The sequence below is a fragment of the Panthera leo genome, chromosome D4 (genome assembly GCF_018350215.1).
Source record: "Panthera leo isolate Ple1 chromosome D4, P.leo_Ple1_pat1.1, whole genome shotgun sequence".
In the NCBI taxonomy this organism is placed as follows: domain Eukaryota; kingdom Metazoa; phylum Chordata; class Mammalia; order Carnivora; family Felidae; genus Panthera; species Panthera leo.
Genome location: NC_056691.1, coordinates 93029584 through 93047040, shown reverse-complemented (window position 1 = coordinate 93047040; position 17457 = coordinate 93029584). Strand labels below are relative to the sequence as shown.

The following is a 17457-nucleotide window of genomic DNA, read 5'->3' as shown; positions in this document are numbered from 1 at the left end:
AGCCCAGCCCAGGTTCTCTCCGAGCAGAGCAGGTGGGTGCCGGGCGTCGTGACCTGCTTGTGCGGTGCGGGGCCAGCCTGCGCGAAGGTCTTCCGTGCTTTTAACCTCCTGAGAGCCTGGCCGATGCCCGCGAAGGGTCAGCCCGGGCCGCGGGCACGGCGGCGGCACCTCCCCTCTCCCCGGAGTCCTGCTCACAGCTGGGCCCCGGTTTGGGTCACAACTCTGAAAAAAATAAAAATAAAAAAACCACCCTGCTCACTTAAAGAGTATGAAGGACATAAGGTCGGCTGTCGGGGTTGTGAAATGTTCTACAACCACATAGCGGCGATGGTTGCCCAACATTATGAATGTACAAATGCCACTGAATCGTACCCTTTAAAATGATTTCAATGGTGAATTTTATGTTGTGTGAATTTCACCAGCAAACAAAGCCAAAAACGGAGGGCCTCCTGACACATGGAAATGTGGAACACGCAGCATCTAGAAACAAGGCGGTGGCCTTAGCAGAAAAGGGGGGCAGCGCCGGGGGGAGGGGGGATACGAATGTTGACCCCATCACTTCCTCCACGTGTGTGACCTGAGGCCAGTCTGTTTCTTGATGTGCCAAAGGACAGTTGGGATAAAACGGATTATCTCTCACTAAACACAGCTTTTGCCAAATATGTGACAAACATCTCGTTTTGTCTCATGCCAGTGTTCAGAGGTGGCAACTGCTCACTCCATTTTGCAGAAAAAGAAATAGAGACTCGGGGAGGTGAGATTCCTTCCCCCAAGTCACACAGCACATTCAGCACCCCCACTCTGAGGGGCTCATCTGAGCAATGGGAACAGTCCAAACCGAAAAACAGGCTGGCTTTGAAGTTACTCGATTTAAGTGCTCTACGCTCTGTGCGGTCTGGAGTCCCCTTTCTAAAATGCCACATCCCCGGATACGGCAGCAAGGCTGTCTTGCCTCTGATAGAGCTCGGATAGCGGCCGGGTTCCGTGAACCTCCAGGCTGAGTTTGCCACAGGCAACTCCCCGTCCAAACTACAGGTTCAGTGGAGGTTTCATTCAAGTCCCATCACCGTCACCTAGTGAGCTCCTCCTGGCGTCTGGGAGGCCAAGGCCGAGGTGTGTACCCACCAGCTGCCCGGCAGGAAATGGCTCTTGTTGTAAAGAGGAGGTTCACCTGCAGCGGTATACCCCCACCCCCTTCCTTAAGGGTAAGATCAGGAAGCTGTCCTAATTGGCTACCTTCTGCAGCAGGTTCCGGAGACTGTCAGACCTCACTCTTCCAGGATCGGGGACAGCGGAGAAGCCTGAGAGAGGCCCCAGAGTCCAGGAGAGACTTCCCCGGACAAGCTCTTGCCTCCTGGGCAGGCAACCCCCTGCAGACCTTGGTGCCCAAAGCGCTGAGCAATCTTAAAGTACCTGCCAGTGGTTTTAGCCTGAAGGTGCTTTTAGACTTTGCTGTTCCCAAGGATTTTCACACACACGTTTTTAAAACATTGGATTCTGATGAAAGCAGGCCTTTGGGGCTTGCAGCGCTAAGAACAGGGGGAGGAAGCCCTGGCCCAGCCCCGACTGGGAAGTGGCCGACCCGCCCCCACCGGCCTGCTCGGTCTGGGGACACCTCAGTCCCGGCTTGCTGGAAAGGGGTGAGTCACTTTGGTCGTCGGGCGGCTCAGGGGATTCCCACTCAGGTTCCTTCCTGCCAAAAAGAAAGCAAAACTCCACCCGAGGCAGCCACAGTGGGAGGGCCCAGGGAGGGCCCGGGACAGCCCCAAGCAGCCCCAGGAAGGCCCGCACCGTGCTCGCCCTGCTCCCTGAAGGCTGGGGTCTGGGAGGCCGCAGAAGGCCACCGTCATGGGCCTCGGCGCCCCCCAGAGAGAGGCACGGGCCGGCTGCAGATTGGGGTTCGTGCTGCGGTGAACACTGGCTGCTCCGGGGCAGGAGGGTCCATCGGCTGCCAGTGAGTCTCTGGACTCCTGCACTCCCTCCACTCGATGGCCCGAGCTCCAGAGGGCAGGCAGCCCCTCTGTTCTCCTTTCCCACGGGGTCGTCTGTGCCCAGGGACACCTCTGAATGCGGCACCTCCTCTCCCGACAGGCTGCTCCTCTCAGAGGCCTCATGTCCTTTACTCGGGCTTGTGCGTGTGGAGCCTGAGGCAGGAGGGCTGACCCAGGCCCCCGCTCGGGATCCGGACACGGGAGGTCCCTCCTGTGCCCAGCACTGTCCCCAGAGGGAAGGCCCCCCACTAAGGACGGGCTCCCTTACCAAACACAACCCAGTTTCTGTCCTGTCTCGTTTCTGAGACATGAGAAGGCTCCCCCTGGGCAGCAGCTTCCGAAAGACGTCGGTTTTGCTCTCACTGTACCGTCATCTGACAGAACCTTTCTAGAAAGGCCGGTCGGGAGGGGCGCCCCCCGCCCCCCCCCCAACAAAGTGCACACCTGCCACAGTCCCTCTCCCAGGGCAACCCCCTCAGAAAGGAGAAACGCACGGGTGGTGAGGCTCGTGCTAACTTAACAGCAGCAGGGCGGGGGCGTCCCAGAGCTGCAGAGAGGAGGAGGAGAAGCCGGCATCCTGAAGGGTCAGCCCAGGGCTGGCCCCCAGCAGTGACCCCGTGCCGAAGTCGCTCGTGGTGACCCACGTGTGCAGAACACAGCGTCCTCTGGGAGCAGAGGCGGGCGACAGCTTCCACGCCCACCTCAATTCCCTGTAGACTTGGAAAGAGACGCAGAAAGTCGTAAGAGTGGTGAGGGGGGAAGAGGAGGGGACACGTTCACGCTACACCACCCCACGTTTTAAAACGCACCCGATGATATTACCAGTTGAAAACCGTGTGTGTTTTAAGCAACAGAAGGTCACTTCAGAAGCTCTGGAAAACACAGGAAAGTACCACGGAGAAAACAAAGATCACCCCCGATTCTCCCACCCGGAAGCGCACTCCACAGGGGTTCCCTACTCCGTTTAGCACCCACCTCCCTCCAGCCAACCTCAGAACAGAAATGCCACACCATACCCCAGAGCCAAAGGCCCAGGCCACAACCTCACGGGCAGAATTTAAAATGCCCAGTCTGGGCGCACCTGGCTGGTTCATCCAGGAGAGCATGCGACTCTTGGTCTCAGGGTTGTGAGTTTGAGCATAGAGATTACCTTAAAACAAAAAACAAAAAACAGCCCAGGCTGCCCGGGGCATCTCTAGCCTCTGCTCACCGAGCAGGTCTAGCCCCAGGGCATTTGCACCAGCCAGGCCCTTACCGGGACCAGCTCCCTTCCTCTCCCAGGCACTTGGCAACCCCCTGAGCCCTCTGCAGGCCTTAGAAGGTCTCCAGATAGAGGAGTCTCTCTCCTGGTGGCCTTGAGTTAAGAGGGATCCTCCTCCCCACATCCCATGTAACTCAAATCAGGTCGTATGTCTCTTCCCCAGATATGGGTCCCTGTTTGGCAGTGGTCCCTTTGGCCACATTCGGGGCTCAGTTCCTGGCTCGTTTTTGTTGGATAGATGAAGGCACGGTCCGGTAACTAATGGCTGGGCAGAGTTCGGGTCCCCAGGGCCGTCTTTGGAGCCTGATGCCACCGCCCTCCTCCTGGCCCACCTCGCCCCTCCCCAACGGGCACAGCAGCAGGTCCGCAGCCGCCCTCTGCCGGGTCCAGCCGGAACTGCAGCCCGGGCCCCGAGGGCGCCGCGAGCACCTGCTCCCTCCAGGGACCTTGCTCTGATTGCCTCATTTCAAACGTGCAGACCGTGAGGTGGCTTTGCTCACACTCGCACCCACCAAGTTGATCACCCGGCCAAGGTCCGCAGCCCCGTCTCTGGGAGGCTCCAAGTGGCCCTCCCAGGGTCTCTCCACCCCGCCACAGTGGGCTCTCCTGGGCCCACCGCTGCTGCCCTCTGCAGTGGGGCTTCCCCTGATCAGCTGTAACCCTGAACCCCAACATTCTTCAGCCCAAATGGGACCTCCAACCCTGGTCCTCCCACCTGTCCACCGTCCTTCCTTGCTTCCCCAGACCCCAGGCCACACCTGTCAGCCCCCACCCTCTCCAGCCAGCTGGCATCTCTCTCTCCCAGTGACCATCTGCCGATGCCCTGTCCCAGCTTGGTCTAGGTGGTCCTACCCTCTGACGCTGACCGGGGCTGAAGGGAGTCGCTCCCCGGTGCCCGTGCTCCCTCACAGGGTGACCTCCCTGCCTTGTCCTCCTGCACACGGGCCTTTCCGGTCCTCCCGGCCTGCTGGGGAACCGGACGCTGGTTGGATCCTTTTTAATCTCCCTCCTGCACAGAACCGAAGAATATTCAGTGATGGCAAGCAGTACAAATGTTCCTTGGCCGAACCTCACGTAAACAATCATGCTGGTAAGAAAGGGAAGTACGTTCGACAGAAAATACGAACAAGGATAGGGGCGCCCGGGTGGCTCAGTCGGCTAAGCGTCCGACTTTGGCTCAGGTCATGATCTCATGGTTCGTCCTCCGTCGGGCTCTGTGCTGACAGCTCAGAGCCTGGAGCCTGCTTTGGATTCTGCGTCTCCCTCGCTCTTTGCCCCTCCCCCACTCACGCTCTGTCTCACAAATAAATAAACATTTAAAAAATACAAACAAGGAAAAAATGATGGATTAGAAGTTTCTTTACATTGTTGTATTTTTTCATGAGCAAGGGAATACTTACACCAACGTACAAGTTTTTTGCTGCAGTGATTGATGTTATAATCCAGTCCGTTTTTCCGCCTCAATATCTGCAAATTTGATGATAAACTTGTCACGGCTGATCTGCTTTTTCTTCTCACGTTCAAGAGACAGCCCAGCCGTATTTGTCTGTTTTTGCGCACAGTTGGTCCAACTTTTTACTAACCTTAATTTGGGTAATTTTCTTTCGCTCGAAGCCACAGATTAGGGGGAACTTGAAACAGGATACATTTGGCAAAGAGTCATAAGAATCCCACTTTAGGGGCGCCTGGGTGGCGCAGTCGGTTAAGCGTCCGACTTCAGCCAGGTCACGATCTCGCGGTCCGTGAGTTCGAGCCCCGCGTCAGGCTCTGGGCTGATGGCTCGGAGCCTGGAGCCTGTTTCCGATTCTGCGTCTCCCTCTCTCTCTGCCCCTCCCCCGTTCATGCTCTGTCTCTCTCTGTCCCAAAAATAAATAAAAAACGTTGAAAAAAAAATTTAAAAAAAAAAAAAAAAGAATCCCACTTTACGCCACCTTCTGGAAATTGTGACTCGACCACAAGCAATCCTAGTGGCTTTCGGACATCTCTGCTGCTGAAAAACTGTGAATTCAAATGAAAACCCCAAGTGGCCGTCCGGAATGACAGGACTCAAAGAACTCAAGCGCATTAGTGGCTGCACCGATGTGGTCTGGTTTTCTGTTTAAACGCACGACAACACAATCCCATCGGGGCCGGAAACACGGTGCACCCAAGCTTTAGGAGCTCCCGCTAGAAACAAAGTTGTAGCTGGTGTGCACGCATGCAGCGCGTGTCCAAAGATAGGTCTCCATCAGTGTGCTGATGCGAAGTCTGCCCACTTGGGCTTAAGTCAAGAGGTATCTTGAGCGGTATTTTATCACTGACGTTATCCGGAATTGGTAGCACGCAGCAGAACTTTTAGCTAGTGTCGTTACGATCTAGCCTTTGGGCCGCAGGACGAGGTGGTGTCAGCGGAGGCAGGCCTGCGGGCAGGGGCCGCACGCTGCAGGACTGGCCGGAAATCCGTGCAAGGACAGCTGGACCCCCGATCTCCTCCCCGGCCGGCACATCCGGGTGACTTGCCCTTCCTCACCGGCGGGCAGCGGGCGGTGAATCCGGCGGTTCTCCGGCCTCGGGGCCGCCGGGCTCCCTGGAAGCTGGCAGTAAGGCTAAGCGGGAGACAGTGGGTCAGCGAGATACTGCTCTTTGGGACCCTCGGAAGAAAGCGCTGCATCCCAGCCCGATCACCCTGAACGAGAGCCCACCCTGGAAGACCCCGGCACGCCACAAGGCCCCCAGCTGCTCCTCTGCAGTGTGACAGACGGCTGAGGGTTGTCGCACACTCGAGTGAGGCACAGACACCAAACCTGACGGAAGGGGAGCAGGGGCGCTGCGGGTGCCACGGGAAAACGTGAACAGAGCTGAAATCGGCACCCGCACAGGAGAAGAGCGAAAGCCCTGTGAGACAGGGGGGCCCCACCGGGGCACACGGAACATAACAGGGAGCACTTAGGAATGCAAGGTGTGCCATCGGGTTAGAGAAAAATGTCTGCAGAACAATCATAAAATTCGAAACTCTCCCAAAAGCAGAACAGAAAGGAAAGGAATTTAAATGTTTTTTAACATGGATTTAGTTTTGAGAGACAGAGTGAGACAGAGAGTGAGGGCAGGAGGGGCAGACACAGAATCTGAAGCAGGGTCTGGGCTCTGAGCTGTCAGCACGGGGCCCGATGCGGGGCTCCAAGCCGTGAACCGTGAGATCATGACCTGAGCCCAAGTCAGACGCTTAACCGACTGAGCCACCCAGGCACCCCGAGCATTAGACTCTTAATGCCAGACTCTAACATCTTAGTAACAGTGGTTTCAGAGAGTGGAAACAGACAATCGAGAGGAAGAAGTTATGAAAGAAATAGCACAAGAGGGCACCCGGGGGGCTCAGTCGGTTAAGCCTCCGACTTCCGCTCAGGTCATGATCTTGTGATTTCTGAGTTCAAGCCCCACGTCGGGCTCTGCGCTGACAACTCAGAGCCTGGAGCCTGCTTCGGATTCTGTGTCTCCCTCTCTCTCTACCTCTTCCCTGCTTGTGCTCTGTGTGTGTGTGTGTGTGTGCGTGTGTGTGTATGTGTGTGTGTCTCTCTCAAAAATAAACATTGAAAAAAATGGGAAAAAAAAGAAAGCCACATCATGAAATTGCAGGAAAAGGAGGGAGGATAAAAGATTCTGCAAACTTTCAGAGAGTGAGAGTGAGAGCGAGAGAGGATGCACCCACACAAAGCAGATCATTCAGAAAGGACTGACAGCCGGGAAAGCACGGGACATCTCAACAGAAAGGTGGACACTAGAAGACAAGGGAACACGCTTTTGAAATCCAAGACAAAACACATTCCAATCTATAATTCATGTAATAAAGACACTTTCAAACGTGCTGTGTCTCAAAACATGTGCCTCCCACGTACTCTTGGTCTGGAAGCTACTGGAGCGTGTCCACCAAGGTCAGGAAGCCACCGACACCTGGCCAAGAAGAGGCCAGCAGCGGCTCCAGGAGAGGAAAGCTCCTCAGAGAGCCGGGCTCAGGGAAGCTCCGAAGGGCAGGTCTGGGCTGATCTGGGTCCCGCAGTGGGCTGGGGGGAGTGGGCGGCAGAGGATGAGGCCTGGGAAGCACAAAGATGACCAGTCACCGGACGGGTGGGCCCCCTTGAGAGATGACAGCTCTCACAGACAGGAAGGGGGGACATAAAGAGAAGAAAAACACAAAACAAAACAAAACAAAACAAAAAACAAAACAAAACATACGACTGACCAGAAAATTAGAAACAACCATCAATATAGGAAAAAGTTATATGGGAAAGGAAATACAATCATAGTGTATTATAGGGATCTGCTATTAACAATATTCACCGAAATGCGGACAAAGGAAATAACCAGTAACTTTTATTATTTTTTAAAATTTTTTAAACGTTTATTTACTACTGAGAGAGACACAGAACGTGAGCAGGAGACGGGTAGAGAGAGGAGGAGACACAGAAGCCGAAGCAGGCTCCAGGCTCCGAGCCGTCAGCACAGAGCCCGACGCGGGGCTCGAACTCACAAACCGCGAGATCATGACCTGAGCTGAAGTCGGTCACCCAACCGACAGAGCCACCCAGGCGCCCCAACCAGTCACTTTTAAGTTAACAATCAGCAAGAGGCCCGTTGGTGTGTGGATCCAACCCGACGTCATTGGCTTCCATAGGGCGTTCTGCCCCTTCCAGGCACCTGGCCCCTCCTTAGGCCCTGGCCAGTCCAAAGCACTGCCCACACTCCCCTGGACACCGCCCCAGCCCCGCGTACACGCCCCCACTGTCCACACTGTGGGCACAGCGCTCTTTGCCAAAGGCAAACTCAGCGGGTCATTCGTGTTCAAATCTCGAAGAGGCCTCTTCTTTGCCGGCGTCCGTCTGGAACTGTCAGACCCACGACACCTTGTGCACTGGAGGCGAAGCCCAGATGTCACCTCCTGTGACACCTACAGTGGAGACAGCCTGGATATAGCAGCTGGAGGGAAAATTTCTCTGGGCTAAATACCATATCAGAGAAGCAGAAAATAGGCCGAGGGCCCCTGAAAATAGCCGGAGATATTATCCAATCTGAAGAGCAGAGCAAATAAAGATTGAAAAAAGAACGGTGGGACAGACAGAACTAGCAGGATCACATCCCGGGGAAAAGACAAGACAAAGAGTGGGACAGAAAAAATTAAAATATCTAAACACTAGTAAAAATCGTCCCTTTTCTTTTTTAATACTTATTCATTTTTGAGAGACAGAGACGGAGTGCAAGTGGGGGAGGGGCAGCGAGAGAGGGAGACGCAGAATCCGAAGCAGCTCCAGGCTCCGAGCTGTCAGCACAGAGCCCGACGCGGGGCTCGAACCCACGAACCGTGAGATCATGACCTGAGCTAAGTCGGACGCTTAACCGACTGAGCCACCCAGGTGCCCCCAAATCATCCCAATGTGATGAACAACATTAACGTATGTATCCAAGAAGCTCAGGAAACCCGAGTAGGATAAATAAAAACAAAAGTGAGGTGCCTGGGGGGCTCAGCCGGCTAGGCCTCCGACTTTGGCTCAGGTCATGATCTCTCGGTTCACAAGTTCGAGCCCCGTGTCAAGCTTGAAGCTGTCAGTGCAGAGCCTGCTTGGGATCCTGTCTCCCTCCTCTCTCTCTGCCCCTCCCCCACTGCCTTGTGCGTGCACACTCTTGTCTCTCCCCCAAATAAAAAACCAAATGTGTACCTGGGCACTTGAAAGGAAAATCCAAAAATCAAGAGAAAAGTCTTGAAAGTGGAGACCATGTCACATGACTTGCGGAGGACGATGTTACCAACGACGGCACCCACCGCTGACTTCTCATTTGGAAGCAAGGGAAGTCCGAACACGGTGGGACTCGAAGACAGAAATACCATACGACCCAACAATTCCACTTCCTTATGTCTAAAGGATTGAAAGCAGGGTGACAGAAAGCTACGTGTACGTCTGTGTTCACAGCAGGATTACCCATGACGTCATTCATAACGGCCAATGGCGGAAGCAACCCATGTCCGCAGGTGGCTGGCTGGCTGGCTGAATGGCCAATTTTGGTACCGGCACACGACGGCATAGCATTCAACCTTAAAAAGGAAGGAACTTCGGACACACGCTGTGCGATGAGTGAGCCTTGAGGACACTGCTGAGAGCCAGTCACAGAAGGACAAATATTGCAGGATTCCACTCATATGATGTCCCTAGAGGAGGCGAAATCGTAGAAAGTGGAATGGGGGGGGGCATGCCAAGGGGGGGCATGCGGAATGGGAAGTCAGCGTTTAAGGGGGACACGGTTTCAATTCTACAAAATGAAGTTATGAGGATGCATGCTTGTGATGGTGTCATGGCATTACAAATGTATTTAATACTAGCGGACGGTATGCTTAAAAATAGCGAAGACGGTAATTTTGTGTTAAGGGTACTTTACCACAATAAAAAAAAAAAAATTAGAGTGGCGAATCACACAAAGGCTGGTCTACCGGGAGGCAGAATCGCGGAAACACCTTAAAGTCCGTCTATTGTTATTGTGAATAATCCCTCGTTCACGAAGACTCTCGCGTTTACTAGATTTTACTAGAGAGTTTTCAGTTGATAAGGTTTAACGCTAATCTTTTACTGGGAATACAATATTTAAATCAATCTTTATCTTAGAAATATAGAAACAGCTGGGGCTTTTGTTTTCCAGAAGGCTTTATAATTTTTTGTCTCCTCTCTGTCTGAAGATAAAGGGCTGACGCTGATAGACAGCTTACCTTCAACACTGCAGGCAGAGGATTCGCCAACACGACTGGCAGGACGCCGCCGGAAAGCTCCGCACTGCTTACCAGGCCTCCTAAAGCTGGCTGTGTGACACCCGCTCCAGCTCCGTCCCCAAGGCTACTCTTCCCTGGACCCTGAGTCAACTGGAAGCACCCAGAGCCAGGAGCGGGTGTGCGCCGGTGAGTGGGAGGAGGCACAGACGCCTGCACCACCCGTGTCCTTGTAGGAGAGCACGCCACAAGGACAGGGGCACCGGAAGTCTTTGTGGCTTCGGGCCTGGACTCCTGGCCAAAGGCTAGATGGGGCTGTGCGGATACCGGCAGATGCCCACGCGGACAGAGGACGTCTAGGTCTGGAGAGCCGTTCTCTGGGCCTGAGCCACCCAGGGCAGTTGCAACGCCGCGGGGCTGATGCGACTTCTCTTGCCGGGATCCCAGCCACGACTCTCGAGGGCCCTGTAGTGGGTTCACGTGGTCAAATGTTGGCGAGATCCACGGACCTCATGTTAACGATCGGTTAAGGCCGCTGCCTCTTTCCAGGTAGGCTGTTCCTTCATCACACTCTTTCCGGGGCCTGCTGGGGAGACCACGGCATTTTTGGGACCCCACTATGGCGATCTCGAGTTGGGATGCGTTTAGTTGGGGTTTATGGGAGATTTTTATGATGTTGTTTTGCCTGCCTTCCCTGGGTGGGCACGTCTTCTATGGCTGCGAATTGCCCACCCCCACAGTCTAGGCACGGGGAAGTGAGGAAGAAAACAAGATTTGGGCTCTGAACCAGAAGTGAGTCTGCAAATTGGGAGCGGAGGACTTGGTTCTCCCCAACATCTGGAGAAAGGGCGTGAGTGGGGAAGGTGCCGGGCGCGCACCCGATACGTTTATCGTCTCCGATAAATGTATTCCGTAACACAGTATACACAATTTTATGTACTGTGTATCTTTTTTCTTTTAGACGGGGACTGCATGGGTCAGAATTCCCGTCTGTGGAGCAGGGAGCCATAGCAATGCCAAGGGTGAGCGCATCTATGCAAAGCCCCAAGTGTTACCCAAACCAATGTCAATACCAAAGATGAGATACAAATTCTGTCAAACGGCCTAGGGAAATGTCTGAGGAGTCTTTCTGCTGTTTTCATAAAACCATTCTGCAAAGTCATGAGGTGGCCAAGAGAATACAGCCAAAAATGTAAGCAAAAGCAGTAAAGAGATGCATTTGATACTTCGTACAAATGTTATTTTTCCAAACTTTGTGATGCTTGAGGAGTTTGTCAGCTTTTGAAAACGTATTGACTTCTCATTATGTAAGTTATCTGTAAGCTAGTAATTACTGTAAAATAAAGCATCCATTTTTTTTTTTATTTAAAAAAAAATTTTTTTTTAACGTTTATTTATTTTTGAGACAGAGAGAGACAGAGCATGAAGTGGGGAGGAGCAGAGAGAGAGGGAGACACAGAATCGGAAGCAGGCTCCAGGCTCTGGGCCATCAGCCCAGAGCCCGACGCGGGGCTCGAACTCGCGGACCGCGAGATCGAGACCTGAGCCGAAGTCGGACGCTTAACCGACTGAGCCACCCAGGCGCCCCAAAGCATCCATTTTTAACATTATACAAAATATACACGTTATACAAGAATACTAACTTTTGTAACTAAGCTTATTTTTATCATTTAACTTTTTTTTTTTTTTAAGGAGAGACCCACCCCAAATTGCATATGCTTTGGGCCCCACCAAACCCGGATCCACCCTCGTCCCCAACATCTTTGCAACACGTGACCGCAACTCCAGGGAAACTGAACTTCAAACTTCGTGCAGGGTGACGAAATAAAAAGCACGAAACAGAAACTGAGCTCAAATACAGAAAAGCTGAGGAGGCAACGTGTCCCTTGGCATCCAGTTTTCCGCATCCCCACCGCGCACGTGACCGGGAAGGGGGTGGTCCCTCCCCGTGCCCAAAGGTGGACCCGAGAGCTAGGTGTGGGCCCACCGAGCGCCTGCGGGGCCGCCAGTCCCCCACCGGGGTCGGGGCTCCGCGGTCCTGTCCTCTCGGCGCGCCCCGGCACCCTCCCCACTCACGCCATCCCTCCTGTTGGCGCCCTCGCCCCCACCGCACCTCTGCTCTTCCTGCGCATCGCCCCACCGCACCCCTCCGCCTCCTAGGGGCCCTGGTCTCCCCCGCACACCGGTGCCCCCTCTCCTCCCCGAGTCGCCCCTCCCCACTTTCCCCCCAGCGGGGATCCGCTGTCCCCACCGCGCGTCCCCTCGCCCTGCCGCCAGCGTCCCCGGGCCTAGCCCAGGGCGCCGTCAGAGCACCCTCCGCGCCCGGGCCGCGCACGGCCCCGACGCCTCCCTCCCCACGTCGCGCGCCGCCCGCCGATCCCTCGGACGAGCCGGGCGCGGATTGGCCTCGAGAAGAGGGAAGTGCCCGCCCCCCGAGCCGCCGGCCAATGGGGAGGCGGGGGCGGGCCGGCGGCGGGCGCCGGAAGCGGCCGAGCGACGAGGGGACGTCGCGTCGCCGGGTCTCGAGCAGCTGCCGCGGAGCCGCCGGACGGACCGCCGGACCTGCCTGCCCGCCATGGCCGAGAGCGACTGGGACACGGTGACGGTGCTGCGCAAGAAGGGCCCCACGGCCGCCCAGGCCAAGTCCAAGCAGGTGCGGCGCCGTGTGGGCCTCGGGACTCAGGGGCGGCCGCGCGGGCGGGGCGGCCGCGGGGCGGGGAGCCCGGGGATGGGGGACCCGGTGGGGACGGGGACTAGGGGCAGGGTGGGGACCGGGGCTGGGTGGCCCAGGGGGGCGGCGGATCAGCAAGGGGCCTGCGTGAGGGGATGGCGCCGGGGCTAGGAGACGGGAGACCGGCGTGAGGAAAATGGCCGGGCTCGGACAGTTACGACAGAGGCGGTGTGCGGGCAAGGGCCAGGGCCCGGCCGCAGGGTATGGGACGACAGGTCGGCGTGGTGGGAGGACGGAGGGGTGAGGGAGATGGTGGGGGCGTGGACCGGCTGCGCTGGGGTGGGTGCGGAAGGGCCCAGCAGTCTTTGGAGCCAGGGACACAGGTCCGGGGGCGAGGCTGTAAATAGGGACAGGGACAGGGTGGACTTGCGGCCTCTGACAGCCGGGATGGGGGGGATGGGGGACCAGGTGAGGTCGAAGAGGTGGACCTGGGGGCGGGGATTGGGGACCGCGGTGCAGATAGGGGGCGGAGGCGGTACAGACGCCCCCAGGGTCTCTCCCGCAGATGCCTGGGCAGCCTGACGCTGCCTGTGGAGCATCGCGGAGGCGCGTTTCAGGCCATCGGGGGTCCCTGTGACTGGGCTGAGGTGGCCTAGAGACCCAGTGCTTCTGGGTCTTTCAAGTGTAGATGACACGCCCTGGGAGGTACTAGGTAACAGGTCTCTAGCGTGGCTAATCTATGCAGAATTCACCTGTGAGCTTCAGTGACCACCTCTGCGGGGCCTGGGGCCTGTGCCCTGGGGCCCGGTCTGGGCCGGGACTGGGTGCAGCCCTAGCACCTGGCAGTCGCTGACCTGCCCCGACCTTATCATTTGCATGGTCAAAACCAAATTCGCTATTCCTTTTTTTTTTTTCCCAGAGGAAATTTCATAGCCATAAGCTAGGAGTCACCCGAACATGTCTAGACAGCGTCTCTGAACGTGTCACACTCAGAAGGGCCCCGGTCACTTCTCCGAAGCATCAGAATTGTCAAGAAATCCGTTGCGTTAACTTTTGGCAAACGTAGACAGAAGGGTGTTGCTCTCGTTGGTGATGTCTGGGGGCTGGGCTCTCCTCTCAGAAGTCAGGTCCACGGAGGAAGGTTGCACCCGGCCAGCGCTTGACCTTCCTTCCTGGTTTTTCAGGAGAGCCTAGTGGAGGAGTAGGTCCGCCGTGAGCACGGATTTCTCAGAGGAACCCGTCAGCCTGTGCTCGTCCGCAGTGAGGAAGCGAGGGGTGGGGGTGGCGGGCGCGGGGGTACCTCGTGCCTGAGAGCAGAGGGAGGCAGCAGTGCCTGGGGCCGGGAGCTCCGAGCCGGGCTTCCCCGGGCTCCAGAGGCGCCTGCCGTGGGCACGCGTGCTGTCCGGCTAACAGCGGCCTCAGCTGGTGTTTGCCAGACCCTGCCAAGGCCGATTTTGACCAGAACCCTTTTCTGAACGTTCTAGGCTATCCTAGCAGCTCAGAGACGGGGAGAAGATGTGGAGACTTCCAAGAAGTGTGAGTACTTGTGCTTCCTCACAAAACGAGGGTGCGCTGTCGGGGCACCTCTGTGACAGGCGCCCGCCTCGCCTGTGCTGCCCCCAGGGGTGCTGGGGCCGCTGCGGGGCTGGGGGACGCCTGGGGTCTGAGCTGAGCAGCTGTGCTCACTTCCTGTAGTGGGGACCGAATTCTGGACCCCATGCTCTTGTGCCTGTGGCTTCCCCGTGTTGGGATACCTGGCTTCCCGTGTCTCCCTGGCACAGGTCGCTTGTCATGCCTGGTTCCCGTCTTGAAACGGCTTTATTTTGGGTTTGTTGCAAACCCTGTCCTCTGTTTTTGTCGCGTGCTGGTCCAGGGGCCGCCGGCCAGAACAAACAGCATTCGATCACCAAGAACACGGCCAAGCTGGACCGGGAGACTGAGGAGCTGCACCACGACCGGGTGACCCTGGAGGTGGGCAAGGTGATCCAGCAAGGCCGGCAGAGCAAGGGGCTGACTCAGAAGGACTTGGCCACGGTGAGCGCGGCAGGGTCGTCCTCCCAGGCTTGGCGGGGGGGAGGGGGTGGGGGGAGGGGGCCGGGACTCAAGGCCTTGTTTGCCCTCGGCCCTGGGATTCTCTCCGGAAGCCGGGTCAGGGCGGACGTAAGTTCCTTTCCAGCATGAGGTGGCTTCCAGCGCGTGTAGCCCCAGCTGCTCAGTAAGGCCCTCGGCCGCGTGCTGCCTGGAAGGTGGTGCTTGTGGCAACTCCCTTGGCTGTGTGCTAGCTTCGTGGCCTCTTCTTACCGAACCGCTACGCGTGTGATACGTTTCTTTAGAAAATCAACGAAAAGCCACAGGTCATCGCGGACTATGAAAGCGGACGGGCCATTCCTAATAACCAGGTTCTGGGCAAGATCGAGAGAGCTATCGGTGAGTGTCTTCAGGTCCCTCATTGGGTCTCCGCTGCTGCCCTCTGACCGGGTGCCCTCAGCAGGTGGTGAGCACAGGATGGCCCCTGAGGCCGTGGAATTCTCCAGACCCCTAAGAAGCTCATGAGGGCACCGTCTTGGGCGCCCTCCCCTGCTTTCACCTTTCACGTCCTGTCTACCCCTCCCTCTGCTGCTGGCCAGCGCCCTCTGGGCCTGTGGACAGAGGGCCCAGTGGCCCTCCTGTTCAGGCACTTGTATCCCCCCCTCCCCTGCCGCCATGGGCATTGACTTCCTCTCTGGTGTCAGCATGGCCCCCAGCACGGGGAGCTCCCAGAGCGCTGGAGTCCCAGTTCTGGTTCTGGGAGGGGCGTCGGGCCTGTCCGCTGGGGGGCTGGCAGGTGCACGTGGGGGGCTAAGCCCAGCCAGGACTGCTGGTGATCCTCCGCCTCCCTGCTCTCTCCCGCCTCCTTCCCTCCTTCCCTCCTTCCCTCCTTCCCTCCTTCCCATGGAGAAGGTCGTGCGGGCAATGCTGCCGTGTCAGGGCGGATGGGTGGGGACGCTGTGGCGCCGCCCCGCCTCTTGGGTCCCAGACGGGGCGCCGTGGCGGTGAGCGGGCCAATGGCTCTTTCAGGCCTGAAGCTCCGGGGGAAGGATATCGGGAAGCCGATTGAGAAGGGGCCCAGGGCGAAATGAACACAAAGCCTCGAAATCAGTGCGTTCCGGCTGATCTCGCCTGGCTGGTTCCCCTTGACCACCGGTGCCAGCGTGGTCTCTTCACGTGGCCGAGCGGAACGCGGGGCGTCAGCCCTGCCCGGGAACCCCCTCTACCCTGCTGTCAAACAAAACCTTGCAAAGTATTGCTTCTCCTGATTTTTTTTCCTTCCCACCCCTGGTGTCTGCCCAGCCTTGGGGCGGCTCCCCGGGGAGCTCTGAGCGGGACCACCTCACGCTGGCGGGGCTGTGGGGTGGGGTGGCCTGACCCAGAAGAGAAGATGTCTTCTCCAGTCGGCTTTTAGAGAAGCTAATAAACGTGTTGCCCTTCCTGCTGGTGTCCGGTCTGATCTGCCGGGTCCCCGCGTGTGTCTCTCTCTGGCCCACGATGTAGGGAAGAAAGGGTTCTCCTGACATGCCCTGGGGAGTACTTGAGGGACCCTGAAGGTCCCCCTCTGTGGTGCCGCTTCCTCGTCACCGTCTGCTGGGATAGGCCACAGGCTTCAGTCAGCCCCTTGATCCCGGACCCGTGCCCTCCCCTGGCGTGGAGTCTCCAGTGGGCTGGACGGCAACGTGGTCTCACCCCAGGCAGGAGGGGGCACTTGGCTGTGCAGGTGTGGCTGTCTCCCCTTCCCCGGGATGGCCGTGCCCAGTGGGACCTTCCAGGCCCAGGCAGGGCCGTGTCAAAACTTCCTGTGGGGGTGCCTGGCTGGCTCGGTCGGTGGAGCGTGTGATTTTTTTTTAAAGTTTATTTATTAATTTTGAGAGAGAATGAAGGGGGAAGGGAGGATCCCAAGGAGGCTCCACGCTGTCAGCACAGAGCCTGACCCAGAGCTTGAACTCATGAGGCCATGGCAGATCGTGACCCGAGCAGAAACCAAGAGTTGGATGCTTAACCGACTGAGCCGCCCAGGTGCCCCAGAGCGTGAGGCTCTTGGTCTCAGGGGTCGTGGGTTCAGGCCCCACGTTGGGTTTGGGTGGAGCTTACTTAATGAATAAGTGATTTTTTAAAAAAATTTCCCTTGTGGAAGAGCAGAGCCGGGGACCCTCCCTGGGTTAGGAAGATTCGGCTCCGTTTTACTAGGCAAGGAGGGAATGCAGGCACACCAGCGGCCTTGACACCTCCGAGAGAGGGGGGTTGCCTTCATCCTTGGGCCCCGTGAGGTCAGGAGGGTGGGAGCCTTGGGTTTGCCTTCCAGTGACCTCAGCAGCATCCCCAGGGCACCGAGTGACCTCTGAGACACATCATTCCGGGGACCACTGGATTTGCCCACGGGATGGTGAGCTCGGGGACACTTACGGCACGGACCCTTTACCATGGGACAGTGGACGTGGGACCTTTATGTGGAATCACGGACAAAGCAGGGCGTTTCCTCACCAGACCAGCTTTATGTCCCTGACAGCTACTTCAGCGTTTGCTAGTCAGTCTGTGTCCGGGGTTTCTCCCTGTCCTGAATTAGAATCACCCAGCGAGGGGCACCTGGGTGGCTCAGTCGGTTAAGCGTCCAACTTCGGCTCAGGTCATGATCTCACGGTTCGTGGGTTCGAGCCCCGCGTCGGGCTCTGGGCTGACAGCTCAGAGCCTGGAGCCTGCTTTGGATTCTGTGTCTCCCTCTCTCTCTGCTCCTCTCCCACTTGTGTTCTGTCTCTCTCTCTCTCTCTCAAAAGTAAAT

The 17457-nt window shown here is 57.1% G+C and overlaps 1 protein-coding gene and 1 long non-coding RNA gene across 2 annotated transcripts; both read left to right on the top strand.

Moving 5' to 3' along the window:
- The first annotated feature begins 10186 nt into the window (after positions 1–10186).
- LOC122205149 lies at positions 10187–11821 on the top strand. Its single transcript, XR_006195921.1, has 3 exons — positions 10187–10525; positions 10938–10998; positions 11669–11821. It is a non-coding gene; the product is annotated as an uncharacterized LOC122205149 (long non-coding RNA).
- A 620-nt stretch (positions 11822–12441) lies between these two features.
- On the top strand, positions 12442–16116 carry EDF1 (endothelial differentiation related factor 1). The gene is made up of 5 exons (XM_042913864.1): positions 12442–12629; positions 14132–14183; positions 14521–14681; positions 14981–15074; positions 15705–16116. Exons 1-5 carry the CDS (start codon positions 12552–12554, stop codon positions 15764–15766), a joined length of 447 nt encoding a protein of 148 aa, XP_042769798.1. The 5' UTR covers positions 12442–12551; the 3' UTR covers positions 15767–16116.
- Positions 16117–17457: the final 1341 nt, after the last annotated feature.

Coding starts and splice junctions, on each gene's coding strand:
- EDF1 (XM_042913864.1), top strand. CDS start 12,552: ATGGCCGAGAGCGACTGGGACACGGTGACGGTGCTGCGCAAGAAGGGC. Junction 12,630..14,131: donor CCCAGGCCAAGTCCAAGCAG/GTGCGGCGCCGT, acceptor TGAACGTTCTAG/GCTATCCTAGCAGCTCAGAG. Junction 15,075..15,704: donor CAAGATCGAGAGAGCTATCG/GTGAGTGTCTTC, acceptor TGGCTCTTTCAG/GCCTGAAGCTCCGGGGGAAG.